The sequence below is a fragment of the Sinohyriopsis cumingii genome, chromosome 19 (genome assembly GCF_028554795.1).
Source record: "Sinohyriopsis cumingii isolate HCF-2022 chromosome 19, ASM2855479v2, whole genome shotgun sequence".
Taxonomy (NCBI): Eukaryota; Metazoa; Mollusca; class Bivalvia; order Unionida; family Unionidae; genus Sinohyriopsis; species Sinohyriopsis cumingii.
Genome location: NC_142979.1, coordinates 59938456 through 59962258, shown reverse-complemented (window position 1 = coordinate 59962258; position 23803 = coordinate 59938456). Strand labels below are relative to the sequence as shown.

General features: G+C 35.7%; 1 protein-coding gene across 4 annotated transcripts in view; it reads right to left on the bottom strand.

Annotated features, from left to right (window-relative positions):
• Nucleotides 1–22820, bottom strand: part of LOC149775793 (uncharacterized) — a 29445-nt gene extending 6625 nt beyond the window's left edge. Inside the window, exons 1-4 of one of the 4 annotated variants that reach the window (XM_089943579.1) lie at nucleotides 22327–22820; nucleotides 17702–18125; nucleotides 10755–10813; nucleotides 6391–6459 (exon numbers count right to left, since the gene is read on the bottom strand). In XM_089943579.1, coding sequence (XP_089799705.1) covers nucleotides 6391–6459; nucleotides 10755–10797 — 112 coding nt within the window. In that variant the 5' untranslated portion in view covers nucleotides 10798–10813; nucleotides 17702–18125; nucleotides 22327–22820. Of the gene's footprint in view, nucleotides 1–6390; nucleotides 6460–10754; nucleotides 10814–17701; nucleotides 18126–21572; nucleotides 21688–22095; nucleotides 22283–22326 lie in introns of those variants that run through there. The other 3 variants (XM_089943578.1, XM_089943580.1, XM_089943581.1) reach the window with 3 other exon arrangements.
• Between the last annotated feature and the right edge of the window lie 983 nt (nucleotides 22821–23803).

Here is a 23803-nt window from a genome sequence, read left to right as displayed (position 1 = left end):
GTCTAATTAAAATTGAAATTTGGAGTCATATTGTGAATGAATGTGCATTGCAAAAACTTTTCCATTTGATCTGGAATGAATAGATTTTGGTATTTTTCTCGATTCTAGGAAATTTTGTGATTATGGACTGGACTTGTATGTGACAATTATACGTGAAATACATGAGATTTAATAAGCTAGGGAGAAGCGTGTTGACATCTGCAAATGTGTTTCTGTTTCTGTCATTGAATGTTTGAAATCATAATGTGGGAAAAATATGAAGTCTTTCAATTGCAATTATCAAAAAGACACTATGGAATTTAATGCTTATTTCATTTTGAGTACAGTAAGGAGGATGCAATTGCACTTATCATCGAAATTACAGCACAATTTCGAAATGTGTAATCCAGATTGAAAACCTATGACATGGCTCATGTAATTCGGATTTGCAGAATTAAGAAAATACATACTGAGGAAATTCAGGATGTAAAACTGTAAGTATATTTTATTTTGCCATTCTTATCACCAGCTAAAGAAGAGAGTATATGACTTGTCACTTGTATGTTATTTGTAAGGACCTTATCTTGCGTCTGTTATATACTGTAGCTAGCCTAAATCCGTAACATTGTATCAACGCGGAATGTGCCAAAACAGCTGGTATGTGGCAGTCCACAAAACATCTGTTTTAGTTCATTCAGAAACAAATTTAAACAACCACAACGTAAAGAGCCTCTTACGCAAGTGAACATGATTTGTGTACAAATCAAAAGTGCTGGCATCTGCGTCTATTGTTTGTTTACAACAGAAAGTAGTTCCTTTATGCACATGAATGTTATATGTGTATTGTCGCACGAGTTCAGTATCGGGTAATACTGAACGATTCTGACAATGTAAAGGTAACAGGGGAAAAAAGGAGCATATAATAATTTGAATTAATAAATCCAACCAAATTAAATACTGAAGACAGTCACATTATCCTTAGACCAGGCCGATGAGTCCTAACACTAACCTCTTGATGCTGAGCGCCAAGGGAGGCAGCTGCTACTACCATTATTGGTATGACTTGGCTGGGGTTCGAACCCATAACCTCCTGCATTCGAGGCAGACACTCTAACCACTTAGGCCACTGGAAGGATTTGAATACAGTGTTCACAGTACCAGTGATACAAAGTTGCAATAGCCTAGCAAGACTTGTATGGTACATGTTTATTAAGGAGAAATAAACATACTGTAATCTATTTAATGCTTTATTTATTTTTATTTCTTACTTCATGTTAATAAGACATATTAATATGGGTCTAAGAACATATTATTTAATATTAAAATGTCTGAAGGTCACTCTCAACCGTTCTTGTTATTGTATGGGTTGGTAAGGCAGTAGACTAATCAACCAATAAAGATAGGGATGGGCAATGTATAAATGTCTTTATGGTAAGACTCTCCAACCCACCACCACATCTCTCTCTCTCTCACACACACACACACACACACACACACACAATGGAGATAATACAGGGATGTTGACAGAAAAAAGAAAACTAAACTTGCATGAAACCTGGAAATTCAAAATGGCTAAGGATCATCCATAAAGAATGTCCACAAAAATGGAGGGGGTGTGTTCAAATATGAACAACTGCTGACAAGGAGGAAGGGGTGTAATAGACCTTGCGGATGTCCACAAGCTAGTATATTTTGTCATGATATTCTGTGCTAAACAGCTGATTTAGGCCTACTGCGTGTATTCCAGTATGTTGTGCGGTCATCCTTTATGGGCGATCCCTAAGAATAAATTATTTGTTAATTTCAATTTGTACAATTTGTGCCACAGAATATATATGAATGGGTTGGCATTAATACATAGGTCTGGCTCCCAGTGCCTGAGGTTACATGGCCCACCTATCGGCCCTGTGGACCTGAGCGAGCATACAAATAACCAAGTAAGATGCATCATGGTCTGTATAATGTTCTCAATTTAGACAATACAGTGCCTGGCCTGTGATGAACACCCTGGCTTACCATGTGACTGCAGAGCTAGTGCCAGCCTCCCTTGAAGCAGGCAGCTGGTTGCAGTAGCCACCACTACACTGCTGCTACACACAGTACATCTGAAAGCATCGACTCTAGCTGCCTTCCGCACATGTGTGTGTTAGTCAGTGACATAGGCAACGTACTGTTTAATGGAGGTTTTAATACTTTTTTCCAACTAATATTACATATTATTTTAGAATAATCTGTATACTACCGATGCTAATAATGGATGCACTTTATAAACTGTATAGCGACTTTAAGGATGCTTTCATTGCTGCACACCCTGATCTGAAGCAGATCTGGCACATAAACATGCACAGGAGCAGTGGAACAATTGTAAACAAAATGAAGAGGAAGTAAAAAACTTGATTCGAATTTGGCATGCGAGAGCAGCAGAAAGAAAAAGTTGTCTGATAAGCAGGTGGGCCCACACCGCCATGACTAAGGCCAGTCTTAGCCAAGCATAAAATTCAACTATTTCAATGCTAACCATGTCATCTCAGGAACTTCCGTCAAATGTGGTGATAATAAATAGTAATGTTCAGTCAGAGGTGGAAGAGGTATCTCAAGAGAGACAGATGCCAAGATGCAATCGACAGCAGTAGCATGTATAGTAAAGAAAAAAGCAAATGCTCTACACCAGCACCAGACGCAGCAAGCAATGAGTTAGAATCTGTCAACACACATATGGGTATTCTTCTACAGGTAAAAAACACTGGACCATGGACAGCTGATATGAAAACAAAGTCTGATGAACTCAACAGCAAAAAGGTGCAGCTGGAGAAAAAGTTAAAACATCTGGCAGCTGAACAAGCATGCAAACAGAACTCCACGCTTGACTTAAGAGAAAGTTGACTGAAGTTACAGAAGAAAATCCAGCCACTAACTAGCAAGTCAAAAAGTTCTGTTGGCAGAAAGTAGGAAGGCCCAGCTTAGAAGATGACCAACCACAGCTGCTAAAGACAATTGTAGACATTGTATCATATGGAGCAGCTGCTGATCTGCGGCGATGATCTGAGAAGCTTAGTAGCTGCAAAACGTTGGATGACTTGCATGAAGTCCTCATCCAAGATTGCTTAGTCTATAAGGAACATATCTACTTCCACATAATTCAGCAACTGAAGGTAAGTGTCACATGACCATAGTGCCTGTCACAGTGAAAGACATGATCACATGGATGCTCATTTTGCAGCAGCTACAATCTGCTACTTGAAAGATCTGGCTGTCGCTATGGGAGAACACTGTGTGTTTTTTAGCCAAGACAACAAGGTACGTGTCCCACTAGGATTACTGGCAGCAAATAAGCAGGCGCCCATTCTGATGCACATCAGTCTATGCTGCATGTGTTATACAACAAGGGGCTCTATTGTATTCAGGACCAACTGCTATCTTCATTCGCAGTGGGAAGCATGACAGTAGCACAGCAATGACACACACTGCTGATTTTGAAGAACTCTAACAACTTCCTGCTTTTCAGCCTGTTATGTGTATTAATGGATCAGTGAAGCTGACTGTGGTCATAATAGCAGATGGCAGTCTGGATGAGAACTTTCGATTTCAGAAATCACTAGCCACAGCCTATCGAGCCTTCCATTACAACAACCTGGATGTAATTTTCGTTGTGTGCCATGCACCAGGGCAGTCTGCCTACAGCACTATCAAACAACACATGGCTCCAGGATTGATCCTGTCTCACAATCATTATGGATCTCATTTGGACAGCAATGGCAAGACATGTAATATAGAGATGGAAAGGGCCAATTTCCAGAGGGCCGGTGAAGTGTTGGCAGAAATCTGGAGCTCAACGGTTATGGATGGATTTGATGTGGTAGCATCTTTTGTATCATGTGATGAAGGAAAACGAGACATCAGTCAACCGTCAGATGAGTTGTCAACTCAGCACAGTCAACAGTCGTAGCATTGCTTGCAGATTGTAAAGTGCAACAGTGAATCATGCTGTGGTCAGCGTTGCACTAACTACAATGATATATTTTCTGGACGATTTTTACCTCCACCTGTTCCACACTAAAGCATAGATAAAGGGATTACCTATGCACCAGTTTATCAACGACTGGCTCTTTCACAGCTGCAGCCATCACACAACTTCCTGAAGATGCCATTTGATTTCTATTGTCCGTTGGTGACTGCTGATCTTGAGAAGCACATTTGTAATCAGTGTGGCCTGTACTTTCCATCTCGGGCTGTGAAGCGCAATAATGCCCATATTTACAGGCATGCAATAGTGAGCACACAAGCTTAAGTGGCAGATGCTGGTGCTGTGGAGCCTGAATCTGTTAGTGCTATTCTGTCAACTGCATCATCAACTTCTGCAACTGAAAGCAGTAATGATGGCCTGCCAGTTGTTGGCAACTTATCTGACTGGCTAGTCTGCTTTTGTTAAAGTGGAGTAAGACACTGACAGTCTATCAAATTAAGCTTTCTGTGAGATGACAACTTTAGTTCTATCTCCTGAATAAGGACTTTTTAAAGAAAGAACTTTCTGTTTATTTTTTCTTTGTTTTGAGCTACATGTTGTGATGAGATCAGTAAGCGTTGTATTTTGAGAGCACCAGCTATTACACTGCCAGACCATAGAGCAGTATATAATGCTAGATGGGGACGTCTGCAGCTGGGAGGAGGGGGTAAGCCACATGCAGACAAAGCAGACAAGGAGAGAAGGAGGGGGTAGGAAAACAGGTATTATCTGTGGACGTCCTTTATGGACAACCACTAAGTGTAAAGGTTCCGTGGGATTTTAATAGTGTTCACAGTACCAATGATACAAAGTTGCAACAGCCTGTCAAGGCTTGTATGGTACATCTTTTATAAGGAGGAATACAAATAACTGTAACCTATTTAATGCTTTTTTGTTTTTTTATTCTTTCTTTTACGTTTTATAAAATATATTAATATAGGTATAAAACATATCATTTAATATTAAAATGTGCAAAGGCTGCTATACCCTCCTCAACCATTCTTTATCATTGTATGGATTGGTAAGGCAGCAGGTTAATCGACCAATAAATAAAGACAGGGATGGGCAATGTATAAATGTCTTTATGGTAAGTCTCTCCTACTCCACCACCACATCTCTCTCTCTTTCTCTCTCCGTAGTAGTAGTAGTCATAGTCAGGGATGTCATTTCAACTTTTTTTCAGGGGGGGGGGGGGCAAAACTTTATTTGGGCAGGGCAAAACTTGACGGGCTTGTTAATTTTCGTATATAGGCTACAGCAATTTTACAGCACATGCAAACTCAGGGTGGGCAAATGCCCCCATCTACCCCACCCCCAAATGATGTCCCTGGTGGTAGTAGTAGTAGCAGAAAGATAGCAGTGAAAACCCGTTAAAAAATGAACATGTTGGATTTTCGTCTGTGTCATGCGACGATGTCTCTGGACCTATGAATGATGGAAAAATGCAGTCACACAAAGCAACGAAAAGCGGAAAGTTAGTAATGGAGAAATTAAGCAACTGTATTGTTGGTAACAATGTTAATTAAATCATAATAATGATATGACTTAGATGGACTGTAATACATTGGAATATTTGGATTACCTCTTGATGGTTCCTCATTTCACTTAGTTTGTATTTCCAACTGGTTTAGATGAGTTTCCAGTATATGAAAGCTAGCACGTTCAGCGTTCAAGTAGTGAACCATCCTGTGTTTGTAGTGCTTTACATTTTTAATTTAAGCCATCTTTCTTGTTTAAATCATAAGTGTGTCTTATATTTATTTAATCAATATGAATGAAAATAGAAGTTCAAAAACTAAAAGATTCAAGATATCAATTTGCAAAAGAGATTCTGATTATTCGCAAAAGGTTAAAAGCTATAGTTTGTAGCGGACACACTGGATATTTGAAAATGTCACTATTTGAAATGTCAGTATCTCTAATCGTTAATTCCTTTGCATGGACCCTTTCAGTAGGAGCCTGGGATGTACCCCTTCCCTGATGGATATGGCTACTACAATGGCAAAATAACTGCACAATAGCAAAATAACAAAAACATTGAATGACTAACACTTTCTTTCCTTTTCTAAATTGTATTTGATGTGTAAATGGTAAGATAAAATTACAGATGGACTGTATCACACGATGCATCAGTAAAGTGTGGATATACAAATAATCTTCCAATCTATGTTATAACTTTGCTTGGTTTGGTTGCTTTTTAACAGCATTTTTGACACATTATAGGCTACAATATGCTGAGGAAATGGGAACAAAATTCATTTCCCATGGACAGAGGCAGCCGACATAGGCAGGTATCGAACATGCAACCCATGGATTACAAGTCCAATGTTCCACCAACTGGGCTACCTGGGGTCTCTCTAACTTATGATTGCAATCACCAAACAAAGTTGTGCAAAATCAAAACTCACCAATGAAAAACTTGCTGACTATTGAGATCCATGTAAAGCATATGGCGGAGCTATTGATAATGCAGTCAACTGAAAATGAAAAAGTGAAAAATAAAATGCTTAACAAAAATTATGAATTTTCTATGGGTCCTGAAGTCAACTCATTTATGTGTAATATCAATAAAGATACATATTCATTTATTTTAACATCTGAAAAGCATTCCAAAAACCAAAGATTGCCACTTAAACATTCCAAAAAAGACCAAAATTTTCATGTAAACTTTCCATAAGATCAAACATTTGCACTTAAATTTTCCAAAGGTCCAAATGCTTTCATGTAAACTCTGCTAAAGAACAAAGATTTTCACTCAAACTTTCTAAAAAGACCAAAACTTTTCTTGTAAACTTTCCAAAGGACCAACAAATTTCAGGTAAACTATCCAAAGGACTAATCATTTTCACACAAAAGTTCCAAAAAGACCAACAGTTTTCTCATAGACTTTCCAAAGGACCAACAGTTTTCATATAAACTTTACAAAAGACCAACATTTTGATGTAAACTTTCCAAAAGATCAAAATTTATTGTGTAAGCTTTCCAATATACGAAACATTTTGACATAATCTTTCCAACAAACTAACTGTTTTCATGTAAACTTTCCAATAGACCAACATTTTCACATAAACTAAAAACTTTCCCAAAAGACCAAAACCTTTCAACAATTTTGGTAAATCATTAAAATTGAAAACAAAGTCAAGCTGCTGATAATAAAGTTTGAATGGATAGTCAAAGAAATATTTAATAAAGGGTCATAGCTGTCTCTTTATTCTCTGAAAATCATAGGTGATTCATATTCATAAATAAAATAGCTGAACCAAATGAGTGCTGCACAAACCCAGTGATGTATGGGGAAATAATTGTTAATGAATAATGCTTGTTGAACATCATTATATTTTTAAAATTCTGATTTTTCTAAATGTGTTTTTAGGATGGCAATATACAGGTATAATGATAAGACTGTTTACCAAAACACAAATATATGAGAATGCATTTTCAGCCGTTAATATAACATATGTAGAACATTTAAAGAACAGTAAAAGTTATTCAACTCAAATTTTACAAATGCAAGCAGCGGTGCATCATGAGTATACTGACCAGTCACAAGACTTATGGTGAAAATCAATAATAACCATTACATCGACAGGTAGATAAACCTTAGCATTTAGCTAGTGTAGCCAGTAGATGCTAAGTTTTTTAAAGACAAAAAAGAATATTTTTTAATCACGCCATTGCATTGCTCAAGAAAGCTGGACCAGTATTAGAAGACATTGAAAGGGAGATAATCCATGAAGGACAATACTCGAGTGACCAGCAATGCAAACATTACATTTCTTCTTAATTTCTTAATTGGCATAAAATACAAAGCCAGTTTCCCATCATAGCATGACATATTTACAGTATGTGAACAACGAAAAGGGAAAATAACACAATAACAAAGTGCAAATATCTAACAATATCTATCTACATTCTATGAGGTATCGCTTTACTTTTTTCCCTACCAATGTCTCAACATTTCTGCTGATGTATTATCCAAATCATCTACTTATCAAGATTATTTTCTTTCCAATTTTCTAATGTGGGTTTAATAGGGAAATATCATGTAATGAATTTCTATACTGACATATAGTACTGATATTAGTACCCTTACTCTTTCCTCGTGGACAGGGTACTAACATGAGCATATACATGTTAATGGAGCAAGCCAGGTGTGATTCACACCTGGTGCTCTTTTAGCCTAATAATAACACTTTAAACATATTCCTTGCATATAATCCAATAAACTGAGTAGTCCTCTTATTTAATACAAGAAGTATCGAAAATCATTGTAGAAATAGTTGTAAAATCTTGTTTACCTTTTTTAGCCGATATTTTCGTTTAGATCATCCTCCATATTATTTCAAATAATGATTACTTCCGTTCTCAGCCTCGTTTGTTTGTGTGCCATATAAGGACATTGATACCTTATTTGGAAATGTAAACAAATCATAAAAATTTGGTGCCGTTTGGGTCAGAAATTCTGCACATTAAAAGTAAATACGGTTTATCGGCAACTTTGAAATTCCACCAAGAAGCGATTATTCGCACTTGATTGATAATAACATAGCGTAGAATATCGAAATAAGATCTGGCAAGCTTTACGTAGAAAAGAGGTAACGGTGAGAGTCTCGCGTTATCTGTCATGGCAGACAGAATGAGGTTAGTGTAACCATGCCAATTTATTTTATCGTGTAAGGGCTTAATAAATTCAAAATAAGCCAAATTCTTTCACAACATGATTATACTTATGTAGTTGATTTCTACACTGTTTGTTTTTCTGACTTTAGTGATGATTTTTTTTGCTCCATTACATGATATGGGATCAGTTAGTAGCCTCAACCACAACAAATCAAGTTCAGGCTATGACATCGTAGCTAACTGACATATAGCATGACATACAAAAAGTGATATTCATCTTCGATTTCATTAAGACTACAAAGCTTAAAAATGTTTTATTTCAGTATATGATTTCAAATCCTCCTAACTAAAATTTCAATTTGATGAGGTAAATGTCTGAATGTAGTCATGACCAGGTCGCATTTCTCCAAAGGAATGGAAGTTATGTATACTTTAAATCAGATTTGAATAAACTGCTGAGACTAAAATACAAGTCTAAATATATCAATCTTGTACTCTTCTAATCATAGCTTCCAATGTCAGTTTTTACCCCACCATTAATCTGTCTCTCCCAAACTTCTAGAAAACCAATATCAAAAGCTAATCTCCCGAGGCTTATTTTCTAAAACCATCTTGCAAAGTTGTAAAATTTTCACTAAAAATGTAATTGATGAGACTATTAATTAGTTTTAATTTTATGCCAGTATTTTTAAATTCTCTGTTCTCTGTCACTTTTAAAGAATAATGACCAAGTATGGCAACCTTTTACGTTTGTGGTTTTATTCCTAAAACATTTTAAAGAATTTTTTATGGACCTATTTGACATACTATGTGTTATGAAAATTACATTCCTCACAGCTATATGCAAGTTTTAGCAAAACCAGGTAAATCACACAGTAATAACACCTGTCTGGTCCGTATGCTAGTGCTCTACAACCAAAATTAAATTACACAGTAATAACACTTATCTGGTCTGCATGCTAGTGCTCTACAACCAAAATTAAATCACACAGTATTAATACCTATCTGGTCTGTATGCTAGTGCTCTACAGTTATTATGTCCTTCACAGAAAGGGACTGGAACATGAGTGAACTTTTGCATTGGCAACCTATACAATGGTGAGAATGTTAGCATACCTCTATGCTACTTTCATGTTCTTTGACTGACATTTCTTTAAATGTATTCATTGTGGAAACTAAAGCAGACAGCTGATAAAATAGTTCTTTCCATGTGGTTGAAAAATGAATCCAAACTATTCCAAAGTACACTAACTTTAGCAGTTATTAAAATATTGGAAATGAATTTTGCCGGATCAGCCAATACCAGCTTCTGAAAGTGCAATAAATGAATCATAAAATATATAAAATTAAAAACCATTATCAGTTCAGTTTGTTTTTAAATTTACCTTTAATGTCTAGAAGTAAAAATGACCAAGCAGAGTTAGTGGTCTTCTGAAAGATGCACATCTAAATCAAGGCCGAGATATATACTCTATAATCCAAATTTCACCCATGAATCATACTCCAAAATAAAGAGTATTAAAACTTATTTTAACAATAATTGGGATGTACAAGGTCTGTTTTAAAGAACCAGATAACCAGTGAGAAAAACCTGGAAAATTTTCTCCTTTAAAAATCAAACCCAATGCAAAATAGGAAATTGTTAAGTGAAACCTGAATGGTAAATGATGTCTACAGTGCCTAGCATTTAACTTGTTCTATGTCATTAACTGAACTGTCCTGCTTGACGATAACTCTTATGTGTGTAATAAAGTATGTGTATATGCTGTTACCTTGTTTTTGTAAATGGTTGGAGAATGTTAAAGCTATAACCACATATATTTATTCAGTGACATTCAACTAGGTGTTGGAAATTTGAACATTCTGACATCTTGTCAGTGTGTTTGTGACTGTATGATACCTCACACCTTGCCATCAACAATATTTGTATGTGGTCCAACAATATCTGTATGTGGTCCATCAATATTGGCATATGTTACAGTTTGACATGATACCTCACACCTTGCCATCAACAATATTTGTATGTGGTCCATCAATATTGGCATATGTTACAGTTTGACATGATGGCAATATACTAGTTATGAGTCAAATCTACTTTAGTTCTCTCTTCACCTTTCCACCCTCCCTTTAGGGGTTGGAAATTCATGACTACCTTTTTGTTCTCTGCAACAACAGCAGCATGTAAAGATGGCCATGCAAACTCATGGAAAACTGGAAGGAAAACAGAAAATATATTCATGGGTGACCAAGAATAGTCAATATCAAGTCATGTATGAACTCTTTTGTAAGTGCAAAAAATTAAATAAATTTAGAGTTGATGAAACATTAATAGTACATATTATAAAGTTCATTTAAAAAAAAACATCTTGCCACTCAAGCTGTAATTAACATCACAGTATTCATATACTGTATACCTTTTGAAACGTGGAAGTCACAAGTTTTCTTTTCACATCATAAAGAGCAAATGTAAAAAATAAAATATGATTTTTAAAAGACAGCTGATTTCAGTTCCTAAAACAAACTTCAAAATTATCCCCAGCTAATTATTAATTTCATATAAGAACTGAAGCTAATTCTATTGGTTTTTTTTAAACAAGAATAAAATTTAAGATGATGAAAGAACAATAAAAGAGGAAATGAAAAGAAAGGAATGAAGCTTTCAATATGTATAGAAGCTTTCAATATGTACAGAAGCTTTCAACATTTATAGAAGCTTTCAATATGTATAGAAGCTTTCAATATGTATAGAAGCTTTCAGTATTTATAGAAGCTTTCAATATTTATAGAAGCTTTCAATATTTATAGAAACTTTCAATATGTATAGAAGCTTTCAATATGGATAGAAGCTTTCAGTATTTATAGAAGCTTTCAATATTTATAGAAGCTTTCAACATTTATAGAAGCTTTCAATATGTATAGAACTTTCAGTATTTATAGAAGCTTTCAATATTTATAGAAGCTTTCAATCTGTAAAGAAGCTTTCAATATTTATAGAAGCTTTCAATATGCATAGAAGCTTTCAATATGTATAGAAGCTTTCAATATGTATAGAATCTTTCAATATTATAGAAGCTTTCAATCTGTAAAGAAGCATTCAGTATTTATAGAAGCTTTCAATATTTATAGAAGCTTTCAATATTTATAGAAGCTTTCAATATGTATAGAAGCTTTCAATATGCATAGCTTTCAATATGTATAGAAGCTTTCAATATGTATAGAATCTTTCAATATGTAAAGAAGCTTTCAATATGTATAGAATCTTTCAATATTATAGAAGCTTTCAATACGTACAGAAGCTTTCAATATGTATAGAATCTTTCAATATTTATAGAAGCTTTCAATATTTATAGAAGCTTTCAATATGTATAGAATCTGTCAATATTTATAGAAGCTTTCAATATTTATAGAAGCTTTCAATATGTATAGAATCTTTCAATATTATAGAAGCTTTTAATATGTACAGAAGCTTTCAATATGTATAGAATCTTTCAATATTTATAGAAGCTTTCAATATATATAGAAGCTTTCAATATTATAGAAGCTTTCAATCTGTAAAGAAGCTTTCAATATTTATAGAAGCTTTCAATATGTATAGAATCTTTCAATATTATAGAAGCTTTCAATCTGTAAAGAAGCTTTCAGTATTTATAGAAGCTTTCAATATGTAAAGAAGCTTTCAATATTATAGAAGCTTTCAATCTGTAAAGGATCTTTCAATATTTATAGAAGCTTTCAATATTTATAGAAGCTTTCAATATATATAGAAGCTTTCAATATTATAGAAGCTTTCAATCTGTAAAGAAGCTTTCAATATTATAGAAGCTTTCAATCTGTAAAGGATCTTTCAATATTTATAGAATCTTTCAATATTTATAGAAGCTTTCAATATTTGTAGAAGCTTTCAATATGCATAGAAGCTTTCAATATTTGTAGAAGCTTTTGATATGTATAGAAGCTTTCAATATGCATAGAAGCTTTAAATGCTTATAGAAGCTTTCAATATTTATAGAAGCTTTCAATATTTGTAGAAGCTTTTGATATGTATAGAAGCTTTCAATATGCATAGAAGCTTTCAATATTTATATAAGCTTTCAATATTTATAAAATCTTTCAATATGCACAGAAGCTTTCAACATTTATAGAAGCTTTCAATATTTATAGAAGCTTTCAATATTCATAGAAGCTTTCAATATGCATAGAAGTTTTCAATATGTATAGAAGCTTTCAATATTTATAGAATCTTTCAATATTATAGAAGCTTTCAATCTGTAAAGATGCTTTCAATATTTATAGAAGTTTTCAATATTTGTAGAAGCTTTCAATATTTGTAGAAGCTTCTGATATGTATAGAAGCTTTCAATATTTATAGAAGCTTTCAATATTTATAGAAGCTTTCAATATTTGTAGAAGCTTTCAATATTTATAGAAGCTTTCAATATTTATAGAAGCTTTCAATATGCATAGAAGCTTTCAATATTTACAGAAGCTTTCAATATTTATAGAAGCTTTCAATATGCATAGAAGCTTTCAACATTTATAGAAGCTTTCAATATGTATAGAAGCTTTCAATATGTATAGAAGCTTTCAATATTTATAGAATCTTTCAATATTATAGAAGCTTTCAATCTGTACAGAAGCTTTCAATATTTATAGAAGCTTTCAATATTTGTAGAAGCTTTCAATATGCATAGAAGCTTTCAATATTTGTAGAAGCTTTTGATATGTATAGAAGCTTTCAATATGCATAGAAACTTTCAATATTTATAGAAGCTTTCAATATGCATAGAAGCTTTTGATATGTATAGAAGCTTTCAATATGCATAGAGGCTTTCAATATTTATAGAAGCTTTCAATATGCATAGAAGCTTTCAACATTTATAGAAGCTTTCAATATTTATAGAAGCTTTCAATATGTATAGAAGCTTTCAATATGTATAGAAACTTTCAATATTTATAGAAGCTTTCAATATTTGTAGAAGCTTTCAATATGCATAGAAGCTTTCAATATTTGTAGAAGCTTTTGATATGTATAGAAGCTTTCAATATGCATAGAAGCTTTCAATATTTATAGAAGCTTTCAATATGCATAGAAGCTTTTGATATGTATAGAAGCTTTCAATATGCATAGAAGCTTTCAATATTTATAGAAGCTTTCAATATGCATAGAAGCTTTCAATATTTATAGAAGCTTTCAATATTTATAGAAGCTTTCAATATGCATAGAAGCATATACAAATACGGATATGGCATAAATCCCATGTGTATGAATATGGACACAATTTTATATACTTATATGTGTAAGATTTTATCAGCTGCTCTCTGCAGAATACATGTTCCCAGACATATAACCATGCTTCTTACAGATGGCAGCTGAAAAAGGGCTACAGCCAAAAAGGATTCCACAATATATATATATATATATGAAATCACATGAATAGTATGTCTGCATCCATATATATGAAATCACATGAATAGCATGTCTGCATCAATACATATGAAATCACATGAATAACATGTCTGCATCCATATATATGAAATCACATGAATAACATGTCTGCATCAATACATATGAAATCACATGAATAACATGTCTGCATCCATACATATGAAATCACATTAATACATGTCTGCATCCATACATATGAAATCACATGAATAGCATGTCTGCATCCATACATATGAAATCACATGAATAACATGTCTGCATCCATACATATGAAATCACATTAATACATGTATGCATCCATACATATGAGATCACATGAATAGCATGTCTGCATCCATACATAAGAGATCACATGAATAGCATGTCTGCATCCATACATATGAAATCACATGAATAGCATGCTTACATCCATATATATGAAATCACATGAATAGCATGTCTGCATCCATACATATGAAATCACACGAATAGCATGTCTGCATCAATACATATGAAATCACATGAATAGCATGTCTGCATCCATACATATGAAATCACATGAATATCATGTATGCATCCATACATATGAAATCACATGAATATCATGTCTGCATCCATACATATGAAATCACATGAATAACATGTCTGCATCCATACATGTGAAATCACATTAATACATGTATGCATCCATACATATGAGATCACATGAATAGCATGTCTGCATCCATACATAAGAGATCACATGAATAGCATGTCTGCATCTATACATATGAAATCACACAAATAGCATGTCTGCATCCATACATATGAAATCACATGAATAGCATGTCTGCATCTATACATATGAAATCACATGAATAGCATGCTTACATCCATACATATGATATCACATGAATAGCATGTCTGCATCCATACATATGATATCACATGAATAGCATGTCTGCATCCATACATATGAAATCACATGAATATCATGTATGCATCCATACATATGAAATCACATGAATAGCATGCTCACATCCATACATATGAAATCACATGAATATCATGTATGCATCCATACATATGATATCACATGAATAGCATGTCTGCATCCATACATATGATATCACATGAATAGCATGTCTGCATCCATACATATGAAATCACATGAATAACATGTATGCATCCATAGATATGAAATCACATGAATAACATGTCTGCATCCATAGATATGAAATCACATTAATACATGTCTGCATCCATACATATGAAATCACATGAATAGCATGTATGCATCCATAGATATGAAATCACATGAATAACATGTCTGCATCCATACATATGAAATCACATTAATACATGTCTGCATCCATACATATGAAATCACATGAATAACATGTCTGCATCCATACATATGAAATCACATTAATACATGTATGTATCCATACATGAGATCACATAAATAGCATGTCTGCATCCATACATAAGAGATCACATGAATAGCATGTCTGCATCCATACATATGAAATCACATGAATAGCATGCTTACATCCATATATATGAAATCACATGAATAGCATGTCTGCATCCATACATATGAAATCACACGAATAGCATGTCTGCATCAATACATATGAAATCACATGAATAGCATGTCTGCATCCATACATATGAATCACATGAATATCATGTATGCATCCATACATATGAAATCACATGAATATCATGTCTGCATCCATACATATGAAATCACATGAATAACATGTCTGCATCCATACATATGAAATCACATTAATACATGTATGCATCCATACATATGAGATCACATGAATAGCATGTCTGCATCCATACATAAGAGATCACATGAATAGCATGTCTGCATCTATACATATGAAATCACACAAATAGCATGTCTGCATCCATACATATGAAATCACATGAATAGCATGTCTGCATCTATACATATGAAATCACATGAATAGCATGCTTACATCCATACATATGATATCACATGAATAGCATGTCTGCATCCATACATATGATATCACATGAATAGCATGTCTGCATCCATACATATGAAATCACATGAATATCATGTATGCATCCATACATATGAAATCACATGAATAGCATGCTCACATCCATACATATGAAATCACATGAATATCATGTCTGCATCCATACATATGATATCACATGAATAGCATGTCTGCATCCATACATATGATATGACATGAATAGCATGTCTGCATCCATACATATGAAATCACATGAATAGCATGTATTCATCCATAGATATGAGATCACATGAATAGCATGTCTGTATCCATACATATGAGATCACATGAATAGCATGTCTGGATCCATACATATAAAATCTTACTTGAAAAGGTTTTACAGACCACTGTTTATCTCCTGAGAACAATAATAGTATATGTTGTCATATGACTAACATTGCTAAAATCACCTTCTGAGGTGCTGCAGGAGTTATTCTACTCTTGTCTTCAACATGTCAACAAAACACTTTTTATATTCTATTAATTTTTAATAATCACATACATGCATATCTGAATACAAAATTTGCAAGAACTAAGGCACTATATTTGTTACATGTTGGTTTTTCTAAAGTAATTTTGGCACAAACATAAAAGATTTACTATTTTTAAGTACTTAATGTTTATGCTGGCTTAGGAAGTGAATTTTTATTTTTGTCTTTGTATTCGCATTTATAGGACTTTTGCTTTTGGTTGGCACCACAGAGCCAGTATGGGGCTAACATACCGTGAAACACTACATATAACATTTACTACATCTTAATTTTTTCACTGATGTTTAGTAAACTGTAACTTGATCATGTCCAAAGGTCAGTGATAAATCAGAATTCAAACAGGAAGTAATTTAAGATCAGAAATTGTTCCAATGCATGACAAATATACCAGTCGGGTTAAACCGCAGACGTTACAAATAAAATGAATACGTGGAATACGCTCATATTACAAGCAGAATAGATCTCATACATGTTATTCAATTCCCATCAGTGGAACCTGTTACCTATTTTTTTCCATTAAGCTTTATAATTTATGATACAGCACATGGAACACAACAGTCACTCTGGTCTCTAATAGGGCATACTCATATTGCTCTTTATTAGAATTACACCAACACAATGTGCCAGGAGTATTGTCACAACTCTATGGTCTTAAACTAAGTAACAGAAATGAGTGAAAACCAAAAAGTATGGTAAAATTCAACAAATAATTTATTCCCTAAGAATACAAAAAAATTATAGTATTGTGAATTAAATTCCCAAACTCGTAGTTCTATCACAAGTACAAAAGTATAGAGTATTCCAAATGAATTCCAATGGTGTTCCAAATGAATTCCAATTTTAAATGTGCTGATGTGCCAAGAGCCTAGAACGGTGTTTATGTGCAAACAGTATTCATGTATCACAATGATATAACGAAAAATGTCCATAAACGAATTCACAATAATCCCAAAATAGTGATTTAGTCTGAAAAGAATTAGCGTATTTTTTGTAATTCCAGTGAATAATTGAAATAAATAAATCCTATCAATTATTAGCTGATATGTACGGAAGCTCTCTTGCTATAATTAAGAAACCTAGTCTCGGTGACATTGATATATCTGTGCATGCAATACAAGATGAACTTGCTGATCTTATGACTCACCGGGGTTGACCGAGATGAGGTTATTGTTTTTCAGAATCAACAAAAGCGGCTAAAGACAAGCAATATTAGGTGGACTGATATTGTCCAGAGAATTTTAGGTGGGACCGCCAATAATATCTTGGTATTTACTGACCGCGGAAGAATCAGAGACTCAAGTGTAAAACAGGTGATACAAGGACCGGTGAACTCAGCACGAATGGAAACAAAATGGTTGTTCTGAGAGAACCATAGTCGGACGACCAAAATGCAACGAAGAAATACGTGGATGACAGCGACGCCAAGACTGATAGAAGATTAGCCATGTTGCGAGCTGAGTATGACGTTCACGTAAGCACATTTACTGGTCTTCGCAGAAACTTTCGAAGACTTGATAAATTCACCGATGACTTCTATGGAAATCCAATGGTCGTCAACGTGAAGTTCGCTGAAATAAACACAAAACTCATCGATTTACTCAACGTTCAAACGTCAATCATGGCGATCAACAAAAGTTGCAAATATATCAAGCGGAATCATCGACGTAGCTGGGAGCGACAGAATAATTTGGTGCATGTGTAATTCATACTGCTCCATTCAACAACATTGTATACACAGTGGAGTTTGGATTACCAACACGGTCAAAACAAAATAACAGCATCAAAAATATCGCTGAGGTCACTGGGATGTACAGGGTCTCCATGTTTAGCTCTGCGAAATTTAGGATATTTACAACATATCCATGGCATCATTCAACCGATAGATTTACTTAGTATACAAGGCAGCGAGACAACGAATTCCACACGATCTTACAGATATAATCAAGCATATGAGTGGAAGGCATCGCTGAAAAAAATCATCGTGGAGCACATGACAAAACAAACAAAAACAAAAAATACCGCAGACATATCATCGTTATGGACAATGTCGTATATGTGGTGTACTCACTGGTCACTCGAACAATAACGTTAATCGGTACGTTATCAGCGACGCAGGTGATATCGCCAGTGATAGGAATCGGTGTTGCTGATGTTGTTGGCACTGCTGAAATCCTTAATATTATCGCGAAAGAAATTATCAACATGTGCGGTTAAGAAAGTACATGAACACATAGAAATACGTGGGCGGCGAATCATGCACGTATAAAAAAATCATCGATACTGTCAACGGGGTTAAACGACGGTGTAATATCAGACAGTGAAATTGCTTAAATTAGTTGCTGATGTAGGGTTTAACGCCATTATTTAGCACAGGATAGGCTATACATGACGTCCAGTATAAATGGTGGAGGAAGAAACCGCAAAACCTCGGAAAGAACCACTGACCCATGAGAAGCTTCTGGCAAGCTGTCTCACATACCCACATTGGCTCAATCCGAGACTCGAACCCACGCAGAAAGAGGTGAGATGGCAGTAATCGTAACGGAGAGCGCTTTAGACCACTCGGCCACTCGAGGCCCCCTGAGCGCCAAGTGAAGCAGTTCTTAATACCAATTTTGTAAGTCTTTGGTATGCAATAAAATAACACCACCCCGTTGCACACTAGGCATACTCACAAACTTGTATTTTTTTTCTCGTGCCACATTTTACACAATTGACCGTCTTGCATCGAACACAATATAGACATATGACTATAAATATTACATATTCCTACAAACTTAACGTGACTGACCTTGCAGCGATACAAAGCAATCACCCATCAAGCATCATCCGGCGTTACCAAGTTGTATTCGAGCCATTATCACTGGTCCATCTGGGTCTGGTAAAACTCAGTTGTTGATCAACCTGGTAATGAGATGGTTCAAATGGGTGTGTGTTTGTGTGATTTTGATTTTTAACGTAGCTTTAACAATTTTTCAACCATATCGCTACGATGTCTGCAGTGTGACAGTTTATAGTGATGTCTAGCACTGGGGCATCATGCCGCAGACGTGTAGCATGATGTCCCACCCAGTCATATTATCCTGACACCAGGTCGACCAGTCCTAGCATTAACCTCTTAACGCTATTTTTCAGCACATGATAGGCTATACATGGCGGCCAGTATTAATGGTGGAGGAAGAACCCGGGAAACCACCGGAAGGAACCACCGACCCACGAGAAGCTACCGGCAAGCTTTCTCACATCCCCACATTGGCTGAATCCGAGACTCAAGCCCACACAGAAAGAGGTGAGATGGCAGTGATCCGTAACGGAGAGCGCTTTAGCTAACTCGGCCACTCGGGGCCCTCTGCGCGCCAAGTGAGGCAGCTGTTAGTATCATTTTTTATGTCTTTGATATGACTCGGCCGGGGATGGAACCCACGACCTCACGCATCCGAAGCGGACGCTCTAACCACTAGGCCATTGGAGCGGTTTAAATGGGACAAACTTTAATTAGTAGCGCCATGATGTCCTCAAGGAATTCAATGAAGTTGCAAATTATTCCATGGATACAGGTATTCTTGAATTTATTACCGACATCAATGATGCACCGTCGGTTGAAGATCTTGATGGTAGTAGTAATAATCTTGTGGTTTACGATGATGTCATGCTTGACAAACAAATAAATCCAGCCAGAATATTTTCATGAGGCAGACATAAAAACATAGATGTACACTCAGATCCCCAAAGTGATCAGAGACAACTGTCATTTTTGGTTATCTTTAACGGCGTTGACATACATACATTGCGAAATATTCATCAGACTTGGTGTCCCCACTACATGGTCACAAATGAGTTTATAAACTTCTTTGCGCATGCTCAGAGAACTCCACATAGATTCATTACAATGAGTTTACATGATCCAAAAACACGTTATCGCATTGGTCTCGATAGAATCTTTGGAGGGGCAACCTGTATACTAAAATGCACATCAAACTCAGTAAACGCAGTGACATGCGTGGCCCATATGGGGGTCGTCCATTTTGTACGTACACATGGAGGGGGAGGGGCTTAACCTAAATGCGTACGCTTGCGTTTTATTTTGGGGGGGGCGTTATTTTTTTTGGGGGGTCTACTGATAATGTACGTACACATAAGAAACGAGGGTGGTGGGTGGTAAGACCTCGATAATAATTTGTCGAATACGTAACCTGTTCGACTGGGTTCAGTCGGCGTTAGAATTTTAGTGGACACTAGCCAAACTATTTAAAGTTACGCAGCTTATTTCTTTGATGCAGCCAGACATTCAACGTCGGTGGACTATCTGTGTAATTAAACACGTTATTATTATTAATCCTTTATCGTTTCTGCGTGTATTAAATATAGGCCGTTCTATAGAAGGGGGGGGGGGGGCGTCAAGCGTACGTACGCAGGTAGGGTGTGTAAAAAAGTATGCATGTGTACAAGGAGGGGGTAGGGGTCAAGCTTTGCCAGATTTTTGTGCACGTCCTAAATGGATGTCCCCTATTTCTTTTTGCATCCCGAGACTGCATCTGGGCGTTGTTGTTGTGCTTCAGTGAAAATGGTTGGCCGTGTTGATTTTATCTTGCCAACCAGACTTACATACAAGGCCCGGATTGGCTTTTAGCAACAACATAAAAATCAACATTTTCACAAGGCTCGGATTGAAGAATCGGGGCCTTGGTGGGGTAGGGGTTCTGCCCCCCCCCCTCCGGCTGACCGACCGCCTTCCCCATGCTGCTGCTTTGCTGTTAATTCTAATACAATACATACGTTAACAAAAAGTGTATCCCCTTAAACCCTTCCCCGGAGTATATAATACGAGCCTCGCCACAAAATGATGTATACAACTTGGAAGAAAGAATGTTTGAGATGCAGTTTGGCTGTATACATGCTAACGTCTATGCCAGAAGCGAGCTAAAACAAATAGGTGAAAATTCAAACTGTTCCTGTGGGATTGAAAATGTTAATATGAAAGACATTTTTAAAAAAAATATTAAATCAGAAATTACAAAAATCATGGCATGGGAGATCAGCATCTATGCTTCTCGTGTTCCTGTGGCATAAGACTGTCATACGAGTACAATCCTCAAGAGAGAGAGAGAGAGAGAGAGAGAGAGAGAAAGAGAGAGAGAGAGTTTTATCAGCTTATGACTGTCGTTTGTTGTACAGACGGTGATGAAGGTATAGTTTCTTCGTGAAGAACAGTCAATATTTACCGGGGGCATGAGTGCATTACACAGTAAACATTCCATTAGTCCCCATTGCCGTTACAAACTTATTGTGTATTGCCATCATTTATACTCCTTTACAACTTTTAACTTCACAAAACGAGATTGTACCCTAATCTTTAATTGTACCCCAACCTTTAAAGGTATATATCTTAATCCCTCCACCGGTAAACATGGACCGCTCCGTGAACAGGCATTTAAAGCTATTCAGAGGTTCCCCAGGGGAAACGGTGTATCTAATGCTGTTTACATTGTGAAGAAAATGAAGAATAAAAAAAATACTCAAACTCGTAAATAAACTCACAATGTCAATTAGCATTCTTCAAAGGACAGAGGTCAGTTTCCAGATTTCCTGAATAAGATTAAATAAGTTCCGTACGCTCTTCTATTAAAGTTCTCCCATATGACATCATCATATGAGCCCGTGTTAACTGAAGAAATTCACCGGACGTTGATCGACGATAGTAGTAGTAGTAGGCATACATTAGACATACCAGAGTAATTTACAACCATTGACGACTTTTATTTCACTCACCTATGTAATCCCGAGTTCACCTATGTAATCCTTAGTAACGCTTTTAGTCAAAACGGGGCTGTACAGAACCTCAGTTTATATTCGTCTTCTATGCGGACCCAAAATAGTCCCATGTTTGCTCGTCAAAGAACAGTAGTGTACCAGGCATGATAAATTCGTTCGCATTGTGAAGTTGTTGTTGTATGGTTGAGCACAAGATAGGCTATACATGGCGGTCAGTATAAATGGTGGAGGAAGAACCCGGGAAAACCCCGGAAAGAACCACCGATCCACGAGAAGCTGCCGGCAAGCTTTCTCACACACCCACATTGGCCAAACCCGAGACTCGAACCCACGCAGATAGAGGTGGGATGGCAGTGATCCGTGACGGTGAGCGCTTTAGACCACTCGAACACTCGGGGGCCCCGATTGCGAAGTTGTGCCTTTCATGTGGTTGATAAGATAAAGTCCTGACAGTTGATAACATGAATATTGGCTCCAAATTAGGTATCATACGGTCAAGTAGTAAAATTCGCCTATCAGCATGATACTTGTGTAATTTGTCAGAGTGTATTTCCATGATGGATTACACGCAACACAGCCCTATGGAACTTCAGAGGATAATTCCTAGTTTCCCATTGTTAGATGCAGCAGCAGAGAGGGTGAACAGATCTTTTGCTGATACGTCATTTTTGAAAAAGAAAGCTTCCAACGAAAATAAAGAATATAAGGTCAGTAACGTCAAACTGAAGCCTCTAACTAAAACCGAGAGTTTCTCTAATTGGGTTATTTTTTTAAAAATGTTGTTGTTACTTTATCTTTGTCGTTCGTGTTTTTTAAAATTTGTATGTGCGTTCGTTTACCCGCCGCACGTTTCACTGAGGTCGCACCCTCCCTGCTGCTGTAATGTGTGAGTAATTAAATCCTTATTATATCAGTCTCTCAACCAAATATTTTATCAAGACCTATACGATATCGCAATAGAGGAACGTGTAAATTTATTGGTATAAATCCATGTGGGGTAGATTGTGCTTTTGAAAAGAAGTTTTTGAACTTAATCATGTTCTTGTCCCCACTACACAAAGTCTGATGAATGTTTCGCAGAGTATGTGTATCGACTCCATTAAACACAACTAAAATATTACAGTTATCTCTGATCACTTTAGGTATTTGTGTATATCGCTGAGTAACATAAATCATGTCTGTATTTTTATGTCTGCCTCGAGAAAATATTCTAGTTGGATTTGAATGTTTGTCTGGCGCGGGTCTATGTCTAAATTTGAATCACTTTATTCAGAAAATATATTGCTCTGGCTTCTACAAAAATAATCTGCATAAATTGTTACGTGTTATGGCTCGAATAAACAGTAATACAAGAAAGAGCGAAACCAACAAGCTTTGAAGAAAAAACAGAATAATTTATTTCCCTGAAAAAATTCTGTAAAAATGAAGAAATAAAATATGAACTTAGGTTTTAAGAATCTAATCCAAAAGTAAT